General features: G+C 36.7%; 1 protein-coding gene across 1 annotated transcript in view; it reads right to left on the minus strand.

Moving 5' to 3' along the window:
- The window catches only part of LOC110826718 (uncharacterized), a 185,894-nt gene extending 182,759 nt beyond the window's left edge, over positions 1 to 3,135 (minus strand). The window contains exon 1 of the mRNA XM_022057630.2: positions 2,924 to 3,135. Coding sequence (XP_021913322.1) covers positions 2,924 to 3,008 — 85 coding nt within the window. The 5' untranslated portion in view covers positions 3,009 to 3,135. The remainder of the gene's footprint in view (positions 1 to 2,923) is intronic.
- Between the last annotated feature and the right edge of the window lie 10,322 nt (positions 3,136 to 13,457).

Here is a 13,457-nt window from a genome sequence, read left to right on the forward strand (position 1 = left end):
CTTTGTAATCACTCCGTTTACCCAACCGAATTAGAGTGGATTTGGTGATGCAGAACACAGAAACTGTAGACGATTAGAACAATTTCAGTTGCATGGACATGTAAGCTAAATAATCAAGATTTTCAGCTGTCTAATTGTAATTGCAAGACATGTTTAAGAGCAATGTATGATTTGACATTTTAATTTTTTTTCCCATTTCACCCCACCTTACCCTAGTCAACATTCGGTCACGGGGGCCGCCGAATAGGCTTAATGTGCTGCATTATACAAGTAACACAGCATGGTGACGTAGTAAAACCATTGCATAATCGCTGCGGATCCAGCACAACGGGTTACAGTATTAGGGCAATGACTCAGTCCCCTCCATTCGAAAGAACGTCTGAAGAAAAATCAGGTTTATGAGCTGCAGGACACCACTTTTGATGGAATTGCTCTCGACAGATGGATTTGAATGAAATTTCACTTCGACATTCTTGTCTGGCTCATAACAAAGCCTAACAGACCCATACTGATACTCTTATACACGTTTAATTAAACATAACACATTTAAATTAATGGAATATTAAGATCTTTGAATATGCTACAAAATAAATTCAACTTAAACTCTTCAAATTCCAGTGGTAATTATACGTAACACTTCTTTAACAACCAGTAACTCTGCATTTTGTATTTGTCGATTTTATACGAGTCTTTGAGTAAACAGTAATTATTTCCTTAAACAGCATTAATTTATTACATTCGTAATGGTGAAGTGTAGTGTTTTCTCTAAGGTACGGACTGATTTCTTAAATATTATTCAGCCGAGCTTCGGCTTCAAAAGTTTAAGACAGAGTTCCTCAAATTAATTTCACGATGGAACCTTTCTGGGTTTCTGAAGTGCCACTGTTATCTTTATTTTTTAATTAATTTTCTTTTTTAACACAAATACCCACATAATGGGCTATGAGTCATGTAGAACAATCCTCATAAAAATAAACAGACCGGGAAGGGTTGTAAAAACTCTTTTGGTGTTAAAAGTCGGAGGCAAAACACGTCAAAGTCTTACAATTTTTGCCTTGATTAATTAACTAAGTTATAAACACAAAACATGAGTTCTTAAGTTTATAGTGGTCGTGATGAAAAAAATAATATAAACACGCCACATAATATGCAAAGAATCAGAAGATAAAAGGAACATCCACAACTACAACCTACAATCTACAATTACCGAAAAGCGTGCATTAAAAAATATTGAATAGTTTTAAAAAAAATAAACCTGAAGATGATGCTGAGACATCGAAACATGTTGTAATATATAGCGCAAATTGTAACATCGAGAAAAACGATGAATAGCGCGAATTATTTATATCAATTTTAATTTTAAACATCAATATTAAAATGGTTTGTGTATAGACTTGAAGAATAAATATATGTATGAGTTCTTAAATTACGCATATTTATAATAAACGTTTCATGACACGAAAAGTGAAGAAAGTAAGAAGCAATAACAGCTATTTGTCACGTATTTGCTCGCCTTTCTAATAAGGAGAGTGCATTTGCTTTAGTTCTTCGGAAGGCTGTTTAGAATTATGTCTAACATTTTTTCTTTTCAGACCATCCTGTTTACTCTTAAAGATGAACAAATTAGCACCATTCTTTAGATTTTCAGGGTATGAATAGAGAAAAATGAACTCTTGATTCATAAACAGCTACTCACAAATTCTGTACTGACAATCTTAAGCGACTACAAGCATATTAATCAACACAGAGTAAAGAAGTTTCTTTTAAATATGAATGTGTATTTGCACATCACTAGAACATGTTACGAACTCAGAATATTATAAAGTATTAAAAATAACATTTCAAGGACTTCTTATACACAAGAGTGGTCTAGCTGATAAATTATCTGCAAACTATAAGTTTAACACCTCGTAAACTTATTTACATGGGTTCCTTTCAATTTGGTGATTATGACTAAACGTGACCAATTTCTAAGTGAGCCTATTCGATCTGGGTTTTAACTAAGGTTGTCAAGGGAATGAAGATATATTTAAAGCGTGTTCAGAATGATTACTAAGAAATTAATTCCGAGATAAACCACCCAAGTGCTTAAACTTCGTGTGATTGCCCGCCAAAATTCTAAATAGGCAAAACCTTATAGATTGGTGAGTTACAAAATAAAATTAAAACCCAATACACAGTTATAACCTTGAATTCCTTAATTGTCGTAAAACTGATCGATAAATCAGTTATCGTCTCTGATAAACATCGATAAAACCGACTGTGTAACAAGTTAGGAAAAGTAATTTCATATTAGGTTGAAAAGTACTGTGCAAAACGAAGAAATCACTAAATGTGTATAGAATCTGGACTCGAAGTACTTTAAAACTTCTTAATATAAGCAATAATCTGTATATGAAGTTTAATCATCAATGTAACTTACTTATATTTTTAAATATTACATAATAAAATTTTCATGAACATACAACAAATATTTAATCAAGATTATTTGCTCCGTTTATCGTTTATTTTAATCTATGAATTCCAAAAGAGCAAATTTAAGTGACCGCGCTAAGTTCCAATAAGTTTAAATATTTTAATGTGGCTATTACAAAATATACGAGTAGATTCAATTACTGCACGTGTTAAATAATTTAGGCACTTCGATTATTTAATGCATTCAGAAATAATCTAAAAATTAAACTAAAATTGGGGGTACCCCCAAAATATCTCATTAACCTTATTAATATTCGACCAGAAATGTGAATAACGTTGTACAAAGACGGCACCGGTCAGCAGACGACAAGAATAACTTCGAATCGTCCTCAGAACAAACCACTGAAATATCTTCTTATTTACAACAAGATTTTAAAAAATGTGTTTGTCGTAATAAAGTCACTTTAGTGACACATTCAACGCTACAGATCAAGGACAAAGTACTCACCAAGGATGAGATGAGTTGAGAGAGGTGAAGTACCGAAAACGTAAACACGTGACGCGACCTGCTTGTCGTCTTGGAGGTAAGACATCAGCCACCGCCAAGGTTCGAAGAAGATGCTTCATTATTCTTTGACTCCCCACCGACGTCACAACCACCTTGCCCTTCTGTTCTTTTACCGAATATCACTTTAGGGGGACTACTGACACATCATGGAGACCAATGGAATTACGTAGACATCTGTAAAAGAGAATGTAACATCTATTACATGTTACCCTATGTCCAAGCACCAAGATATAAAAAATATAATTAGATAAGAAAGTACCGATTCAAACATTATTAATCTTACTGCTATATAGAAGTAACTCTCTTCATAATCGAAATGGATCTATCCCTAGCGAGAATTTCACGCAGAACAAAATTTACATATACAATTCTGTAAAACAAGTTAACTAAAATTGTGTGTAAATAGAAGAATTTGTAGGGCTTACAGCAAATATGAACGCTTCGTGACCACACTGTCTTATATGATGTTTCGCAGCGTAATTTCGTACAAATTAACCAACTCTGTTACAGATGCGCTTTCCGCCTCTATCATCAGGGCGCCCTAATAATGTAGGTAGTAAGCACCTTCGATGCATCGGTCAATTTCTACAGAACTACACGGCGAAACATAACAAGTCAGTCGTATTCATACTCACAGCCGCGAAAACCTGAAAACTCACCAAGTGTCCAGCAATACTGAAATTAGATATAATATTCTGTTTCAAAAATAACTTACTTTGACGAACTGTTGTTGAGGAAATTGACAAATTTCGATTTCAGCTTCATATAAAGTACGCACCAGACCGATATAATTAGATAAAATATGAATTGTAATCTTCATTATAGAGATCAATCCTTTTGGGTATTCAAATTGTTTCAGTTTAGATACCACAGGTCCAAATATTTTTTTTTTTAAATTTGGTAATAAAAGACGGTTTAATTTGTGTTTACAAAATTAACGACTGTATTATTTTATATAATAACGTAAGTATTTTAGAGCTTGTAATTAAACATACAGACAAAGGACCGCAAAGTGTTAATGCTGTTTAAGAAATAATCGCTATTTATGCTGATAACAAATAAGACTAATTAATAAACAGGCCTACACTCTGAGAAAAACACAGTGTTACTGAATGTCGTGATAAGTGGAATATACAGGTACCATTAAATGGTTTCGGAAATAACAAATTCCGGTAGACTATTTAGGCCTACACAAATTTCCCATTATATTTTCATTTACAGCATTTGCTACAAAAGAAACGCATTACATTCTGAACGGAAGGGTCACGTTTCTTGAGATATTTTCGTTGTAAGTACAGGAAAAGAACATTATAAAACAAAATGGGTCAAAGTCACAGATCTTGACAAGTCTTAGATGAGACGTACAATGAAAGTTACTTCAGATTTCACTTGCCAGCCTTTGTTTCCGTTGCACGTCAAAGTGGAATAAAAGAAAAATCCTAATTAAGTCATTCAATTTAACTACGCGTTCTACACAGTTCACTAAAAGGTCACCTACTGTCCCGGACAGCCACACATTTTTCGTGGTCTTCCCCAATTATACCAAGCACGTGACATCTTAATATTTTGAAAAATCTCACGAAAGCATCCCCCTCTTCATTTTAATCATTCTTATTTCGTGAATCATAATCGATGTGCTAACTTATTTGGCTCTATACATTTTAGCATTTTGTACTACTACGCAAAATAACCAAGTAAATTAAGCAGTCAAATAGTCTTGTCGCTTGATATGTCGATGATTCCTTCAAATTTTGAACAAAGAGACGCCGTGAAGATATTTTCACATTTGATCTACTTCACAATGACATTTTATAAATGTTTCCAAAGATGAACTATTATAATATCATTCGCTTTCTGGTGACAAGACATGAACATACACTTAAATTTGTCTTCGTTTGCTTCTACAGCAATGATTTTACAGGTATCTAATAGAACTTCCCCCATTTTTATAATTTATATCAAAATTATTTCGGTTATAACAACGCAATTTACTTCCTCTTGCTGAGGTCTAAGAATTTATGAGCTCTAATTGGCGATGAATTTAATAACCTTCAACGTGCGGCCCGCATATATACTAAACCTCCGACAGTCTATATAAGAAAGAATCAGAATCAACTAGTCAACTGAAACAGGGCAAATAACTGGCGTTTAAAGCAATTGACGGGGACCGAAGGTCACACGTTTTATTTCTATAGGAGATACGCCTATATCAAGGACAAACGCAGTTACACTCACAAGACAGCAACGCTGTGACTAATCAGCCAATAACATTTTTGTAGGAGTTCAAGCAACCAGCTACTAGAACCGTAATACGTCTTAAGACGCGATGAAGTTTTCTCGGGAGATCAGCTGTGTTAGTATAAAGTGAATTTCTAACGTTTCGGAGACAGTCTTTGCCTTCGCCATTCTTGGTTGATGTGCTTGATGGCCGTCGAAATTGTCTGTAAGATTTACGAACCTCTTCCGCAATTCTTTAATAGTTAAAAAGTCTTTGTAACGATGATTTATTTTTTACATAGCTTATTTTGGCATCTGATAAAAACCATCTCTTGTTATTTTTCCTACGTCTCCATTGCATTCGGTCGGTGGTATGACAACCGATTTTACCTTACTCTGTCTTTCCAAGTTCTTCCTTCATTCCTTGCCTCCTTCCTATCCCCTTCCTTATCTCGGCCCCTCTTAACTCTTAATTTTATTTTCACGTTCAAAACCTTCTTTTGGCTTCTCTGTTCATTAACTCATAAAACGTCTCCATACAATCTCACTGTTGAAGATTCATCGCTCTGATGACGGAGGCAGTATGACCTCAGAAACGTCGGTAAACATCTACCGGACTACACAGCGCAACAACCCAGAAGACAGAAATCTTCATACTCAAAGCTGTGAAAACCTCAAATCTTACAATCTCACTCTTATTTGTTAATCCCCATCAAACATATTTACCCTTAAATTATCCATCTTTTCAGTATATTATTCTCTCCATTTTGGTCCTTTCTTCATTTCTCCTTAAAGAGCTTAATCTCTGCTAAAGTTATGGTAGACGTCAACAAATTACACGCTTCAAGGCCAGGGAAGGGCTTCAACCCCCTTGTCATCTTTCCACCGTCTCCTTGAACTTCCTGTATATGTATAATCCCATGCTGTATTATGGTACCAGTCTTTATTCTATTAAACATCGTCTTTCCCCTTTTCACATCTTATAATTATCGATATTCGATTTATTATTATTCTGTCTGCTTTGACAGGGATGAGGCCACTTGAACCTATTCCGAGACTCAAGATTGGTAAGACCATCTTGTCTTGGTTTTCCGATTTCCCTTCTGTTTCTGGGTTATTGATAAATGACCTCGACGATATCATATATCTACCATATTTTAAATAGCATCTCTATTTTGGTAAGTATTTCTTAAAGTCATTTGAATATCACCATCTTCACCATCATAAGAACCACAAAACTCATAAAGTGCAATTTTATTTTCCGCTCACACAACAGAGTCCACATTACTCGCTCATTCAAACAGCAATATTTAGCTCACCTACACCGATCTATGTAGTCTAATGGGGAACAAGCTTGGCTATTACATTTTTCTGGCCTTCTTAGTGCTTCCAAAGTCCTTGTTCCAGATCCATACAAATGACATGCGTCAATGGCTATTCACCGCTTACTAGTTCAGATAACAACGCCAATGAAGTTACTGTAACAGAATAATAGCGAACCAGTCCCCTTAACTTCCTGTTTGAACGTCGTGGTTCAGTTAGTGGAGCCCCTGCTTCGTATTCGGAACTTCTTTGGTTAGATTCCAGCCGCCCTAGACCTCTTACATAGCTTTTACCATCTCTTCTAAGCAATTTAAGTCCATTCGTCAGCCAAGAAACTGCCAGCCTCTTATGGAACCAGAAATTTCATTATAACCGTGTTTGCAACAGCTCACAATTGGCCTTTATCCTGAACCACCTCAATGAATTTCACCCCCGTTTCAACGAGATTATTTTATTATTAGTGTTCTGTCTGACGACAGGTCCATATGAACAGGATCCTTCCATCCTTTTCTCGGACTGGGACCTGTTCATATACGTTCTTGGCAGATGATCCAGAAGTGGTTTGCCATTGCCTTCTTCTGTGTGTGAATGGAGTAATTGTTGGGATGCCACGGAGAAACCGGTTATAAATTCGGGCACCGCCGGGAATCGAACCCGGGATCCCAGGATTACAAGGCCAGCGTTCTAACCGCTAGACCACCGTGGCGGTTTCAACGAGATACAGGATAAAATACTTCCGTTTCATCTGACATCTGTCCAGAACGTACAGACTTGGCAATGTCCAGCTCGAGGCGACAATAGATTGGTACCTACTGACATCCCTCCTCACAGCGACCACTGGGCGTGCAAACCAAATTGTATTTCTGCTCATCCTAGGTGACTGGCAAGCTTGTTATTCTTCTGAACTAAGGTTCAATGCATCAAGTGATTTTTTTTTCTTTTACGTCTTATCACTGTGCGGCGCCACTAACTTCCAGTGATACGTAATAATAATTCAGTGTTTGTTTCTTGCAGTACAAGAACTTGTCTACGTCAGTTAAGAGGTTAAACATCCTGTTAAAGTTCACTGAACATGCACATCGAATATAATCTAAAACACATGTTGTTACAAGCATTAAATAGTAATGTATAAAATACGTAAATAAATTTGAACGCATACAAATTAACTACAAGCATCGACAAATATTTCAGGTGGATGTCTTCTGGGTTGTTGCGCCGTGTAGTCTGGTAGAAGTTCACAGACGTTTCAGAGGTCCTTGCAGCCTCCATTATCAGGGCGATATTGCAAGGATCTCTGAAACGTTTGTAAACTTCCACCAGACTACACGGCGAACAACCCAGAAGACAGCCATCTTCAAACTCACCGCCGTGAATACATGAAATCCTACGACAAATATTTATTTTTAAAAAACCAAGCAAAATACACTATTAACATTTAAAAGAAAATTAACCGTTTCTTTTGTATGATTCATGGATTTTCGCCTTCGCTGAACAGTTGGTCATTTGACCCTATTTATTGTACCTTGAATGTTTATGGCAAATATCAAAACGATTCATGTCGTAACTATTCTCTTGTCTAGAGGAGGTTCGAACTGGTATTACAACACAATGTTCTAACCTGTGGAGCGGCTACTGGTAAAAAACATACCAACAATATCTGTCACAGCGATTAGCATAGCTTTAGCAATTTCAAGATAACGAGTTCCCGCCCTTAGAAATATTATAGGAGACAAAACACGACTCGCGGAAATAGGACAGACGCACAGCCAAGCCCACGGTTCATGAACGGCTCTACTCCACCCTGCGTTCCAGCAGCACATGACAAATTTCACCACTCCGCCTAGTATCATTTTATTTGCGGCACGTAACTCCTGATCTGATATCAAACAAGTCATTGTAATTCTCCTCCCTAATCATAAGGGCGTCTGTAGACAGATCTTGCAGCCTCGGCTAAGTTGACAAGCACGACACAGTCATACGCTCGTGCATGCATAATTTGTACTTTTATTTGCGTTTAATTTTGTAATTATCGTTGCATAACTGTTCATGTGGTGTCAATGATCTTTGCTATTCAGAAACTCAACTGCAAAGCGACATATTCCTAATTAGTGGTGCCAACCTAATAGCATTAATTAATAGTACATTCCTTGGACAGTTAAGTTTTAATATCAGGAAGAGTAACGTAAGTAATCGACAAGTTTTCTCTTGTAGCATCCCAAAAATATTGATGTTCAAGTACTCGTAACTGGTTAGAATGTGTAAAGCGTATGTCAGCGTTGCAACGAAATATCAAAAACCTTATTTCAGCCCGCCAGTTTTTCAATATTTGAAGTTGAAGAGGTCTGTCTGTCATGAATCTAGTAAGTGCTGGGTACATGCTGTTTAAGGGAATATTAGATTATTTCTCAGTTGTAATTTTGAGTTCTCACATTATTTAACATGAAAAATATTCAGAATTACGTAATTCTTATGGTTCTTTTGTTATTTATTTTTGTAGTTTTGTAATTTTACATTTTCACATTGTTTTATACGTATTTGGATGAACTTAATTCTACTTCAGCTTTTTATTGTTCTTACAGCATGCGTGTTAAGCAATACACTGCGTTTTCCTACCGTAACTGCAGTGCTTCCCTCTGTTGAAGGAAAATACAAACATTTATAAATGCTTACATCAGTGAACTTCGAAATGTCATTGAACTCTAAACATCGTAACTTCGTACGTTGTCTTACGAACCAAAGAACTTCAGTTACAAGAATTATCCATTGTATCTTACAAGACATGAAGTACTAACTACATACATACTGAAACTTAAAAGATGTTTGTTTCCACGAAGAATGGATTTGAATTTTGTAATTATTCAGCATAGGCCTACAGATTACATTCCCTTCTTTGTCAAGCTATTTATGTGTCTACGCTTACGAATAACAATTTCCATAGGGCAGTGTCCTCATTATGAAGCTAATATTCGCTCAGATAGTCAAATAAATACGTCGCATTTTATGGTAACAAAATGTTAATTGCCGAATCCACAAGATAATTAGTAATGTTGCCAGACGAAATGAAATAGAAAAGGCGAAGAAGCAAGTTGTTAATATTTAAGGTCAAGTAAATATTATGTAAACTAAGTATGTATTTTAAGTGTTGTCGAAGGCCTCGCTATAAACACTCAAATATATTGAGGAAAAAGACTCATGTACTACAAAGTGTTTCGAACATCATAACACTTGGTGTATAATAAAACTATCTGCCGCATAATGGAAAGCATGTATCCACTATCTTTAACATCTAAGTACTAAGAATTTTACCCACTCAGTGGTGATAAATTGTTTATAATGACTAGTATTATTTAATGGAAGTTTTTCAAATAAATCTGAATATTTCTCTGGCCTTTATGGGTTACAAGTAGAAATCTGATGTTGCGAAGCTAATTTGTATTTATTAAACATTCGAAAAATATTTCAAATAAAAAATTGTAACTTTATGAGGTTTATATTTGTCATATACCCATTATTCTTGACGATGAGTCGTTTTTTTATATAACCGATAAGAATTTTAATTTGAGCTTCATGTAAATTACGTTTTGATCTTAACTAATACGAATAGGTAATGGTAAAATTTAGTGCAGACTCCCAATACAAAATGTGATCGACTTATGTTTATCAGTTTCTACGATATTAAGCTCTGCGTACATGCAGATAGGCATTTGCGACATTTTTATATAGATAATTTGAAGAGATAATTGCGCGGTATCCCCACTAAATGGTACCTGCACCTTGACGTGGTGGTGGGGCTTGAGTACCTCAGTGATCCCAAGAGCTATGCTGGCGGTAGCTTAGCTACTGGTAGGGCCTCCCTAGACAGATTGGTCGAGGGGGAGAGGTCAGACTAAGACAGGTACCCTGGTCCTCCAGGTTGGGGGTTGGTCGCAAGGCTAACGACCTTGCACCGTAAAAAGGAAGATGTTTCGAAACCTCAATCAAAGCCTTGGATAGAATGGACCTAACAATAGGACCGAATGGAAGAGGAGAATTGAAGAGGCCATGGACCGAACGCGGACCGGAGAGCCATAGAAGAAGAAGAAGAATTGCGCGGTATGCATAACAAGGGGGTCATTTTGATCAGTCTAAATAGAAAGGGCTGCACGAGAAGCATTCAATGGAAACTTGCAACTCAACATTTGAAGACAGAGGAAAACCAAGAAAATATGTATCGAGGACTTTTAGGATGCATATCGACTTGTAGCCTGAGTAGGAGCCCGAACGAAGCCGTAAGTTCATATGAATCTCCTTAAAAATTTACTTCCACTCGCAAAGGAAACGAATCTCCACTGCAAACACCAATTATCTAATGCTATTTACAGAAATAATTCTTCTTTAATCTGAGGATCACGCGAGCATTAAAGCAGGTAGAACATACAGACACAACCGTGATTTAAAGTGTTAAATATTACGTAAACGAACTTCGAACTCAAATAATTAACCAGATATGTAGTAGCATCAAAGACGAAGTTTCTCGGATGTAGCGAATTCTATCTCTCTCTCTCTCTTTTCTTTGAACAAATCTTTAAATTAGTCAGTAAATTGTCTGCCAAGTTATCAGTTGTTTTGTCAACACGAGGCTTAGTGCCTTAAACAACCTTCTAGCACAGACATTTCTCGTTATCTATAATTATATAGCGAGTTTCCTAGAACGTAAAATGAACTTGGACGTTATGGGTCCGCCAGACTCAGCGAGTGGAACGTCCCACACTTCCGTTTCATTTTTCTTTGGATCGAGGTGGGGTAATTGTACTGAAATGTGGATATATTCTTGTCACGTTGTAAAAGTCTGATAATACTGCGTGTGAATTAGTGTACGTTATTTAAGTGTCAAATGAAAAGAGAAATGCACGTATCGTTATTCTAGGCTAAATATTTACCATACTAAGTAGGATTTTAGATTCTCACTGTGGTGAGTAAGATCATGGCTGTCTTCTGAGTCAACCTGATGATTAAGGAAGCAAGGAACTCTAAATCATGAAACCCTCCACCAGACTACAAGGCACTACAACCCAGAAAACAGCCAGCTTGGATATCATGATATCAAAACAAATGGCGGAAAGAATAACAACAATACAATGCTAAGGCAAACACTGAAGCTGGTTTTCAACCCCAGCAACTCATTTGTATGTTATGTTGGGAAAATTTACAGTATCAGAAAGGCTTGTTTGAAGAATGACCTTACTATTTGCTCATAAATACTGACATCGAACATTATGAGCGGACTTTGTACTCCTGTTTCATTTCAAAATCAACGAAAAGAATGTTAAATTTATCTCAAAGGTCACTGATTATGCAGAATTATTGAAATAAATGAACAAAACTGTCTGTTGTTATCTACTGCAAGAATAATTAATTTAAACTCGCTGATAACATTTAGGTGTAGACAGGGGAAAATTCCCGACGGCCTTCTAAACACACACACAACCTTTAAAACAAAAACAACCCATCAGGCAGTGTACAGAAACAGTTCAAACCAAATTACAAAATCTCAAATTATTTCCGGATGATTAATTTTAATATTATCACACTAACATTCTTGTTCGTTTCCAAACAAAAAAAGTCGCATTAAATTCTTGACGGACTCCACCCTCAATCACAGACAGAGGCTAAGCGTCTACCAATTTAATTATAAAGAATTTGACGACAGGATGGCATAACAGGGCCAAACAATTCCGCTGAACGCGTTCAAGGTTGATGGCATCGATAGAAGCTAGTGTACAACAAGCAACATAAGCCTAGTCACATCCGGACCTCACTGATGCGAAATAAAACATTAAAATACTGTTTAAAACACGTTTTAAAAATCGTCAAAGGGAAAAATATCGTTAAAGCGCTAACAATATGCAGGATTATATATTTAACTGCATTCTGTATATTTATTTAAATAGAATACTTGAACGGAACACAGTCCCAATTATTTTAGTTACAACTTGAACGGCACATTCATTGCACTGCACAACCTTATAATTTCAATACAACTCGGCTGCTTAATAATTAAGCAGCCAAGTTGTAATGTTACAATGTTTTGCATGAAATGCGTAAATGGGCCTGTAATACAGTATTAATACATCTTCAACACCTCATGGGCTCATCCATGTCCGTCTTCCAGTCCCAAATTCAGCTGTCATCTGAGAACCACTAAAGTCTCAGCCCCAGAAGCTAATGGGCCCCTCCCCCACCTACAAGCTTCTTTTATTATATTATTCAGTGTTCTGTCTTACGACAGGTCTATTGCTCTGCCCAAAGAGAGCTCTCCAGTTTTCCCTATTCTCAGCTTCTCGTTTTAATTCCTGGAACTTCATCTTCTTTCCTTGTTTCAGATCGTCGGTTAGCTGTATCCGCCTTCTTCCCAGTCCTCGCTTTCCTTCAACCTGGCCTTCGGTGATATCACTCAGTAACCCATTCCTTCTCATAATATGTCCCAGCCAGTTAGCTTTCCTTCGTGTAATCGCCTGCAGAATGTTTCTTTGCTCGTTGACTCTCCTCAATACTTCTTCGTTGGTCACTCGATCCGTCCACCTGATCTTCTCTATTCTTCTCCAACACCACATTTCAAAACTCTCCAGGTATTTCTGTTCCTTCTTCCCGAGTGTCCATACGTAACACTTCACTAGTTTCTTCTTCATCTCCAAGCCCAACTTGCTAGTGAGAAGTATCCTCTTCTTGACGAAAGCTACCTTGGCCATGGCTATCCTTGCTTTTACTTCCTTGGTGCATAGAGCGTCCGTCGTGGTTATGCTTCCCAAGTTCTTGAAATGCTCCACATTCTCCAGCTGTTGGTTTCCAATTACAACGTTCAATGGTTCTGCTCTCGGTGCTATCCTCATTACCTTTGATTTTTCAATGTTGATTTCCATTCCATACTCTCTACCTGTTTCCACTAACTTGTCCA

This window comes from Zootermopsis nevadensis, unplaced genomic scaffold, assembly GCF_977971745.1.
Source record: "Zootermopsis nevadensis isolate Lab colony 2312 unplaced genomic scaffold, Znev_1.0 Znev_ptg000012l, whole genome shotgun sequence".
Taxonomy (NCBI): Eukaryota; Metazoa; Arthropoda; class Insecta; order Blattodea; family Termopsidae; genus Zootermopsis; species Zootermopsis nevadensis.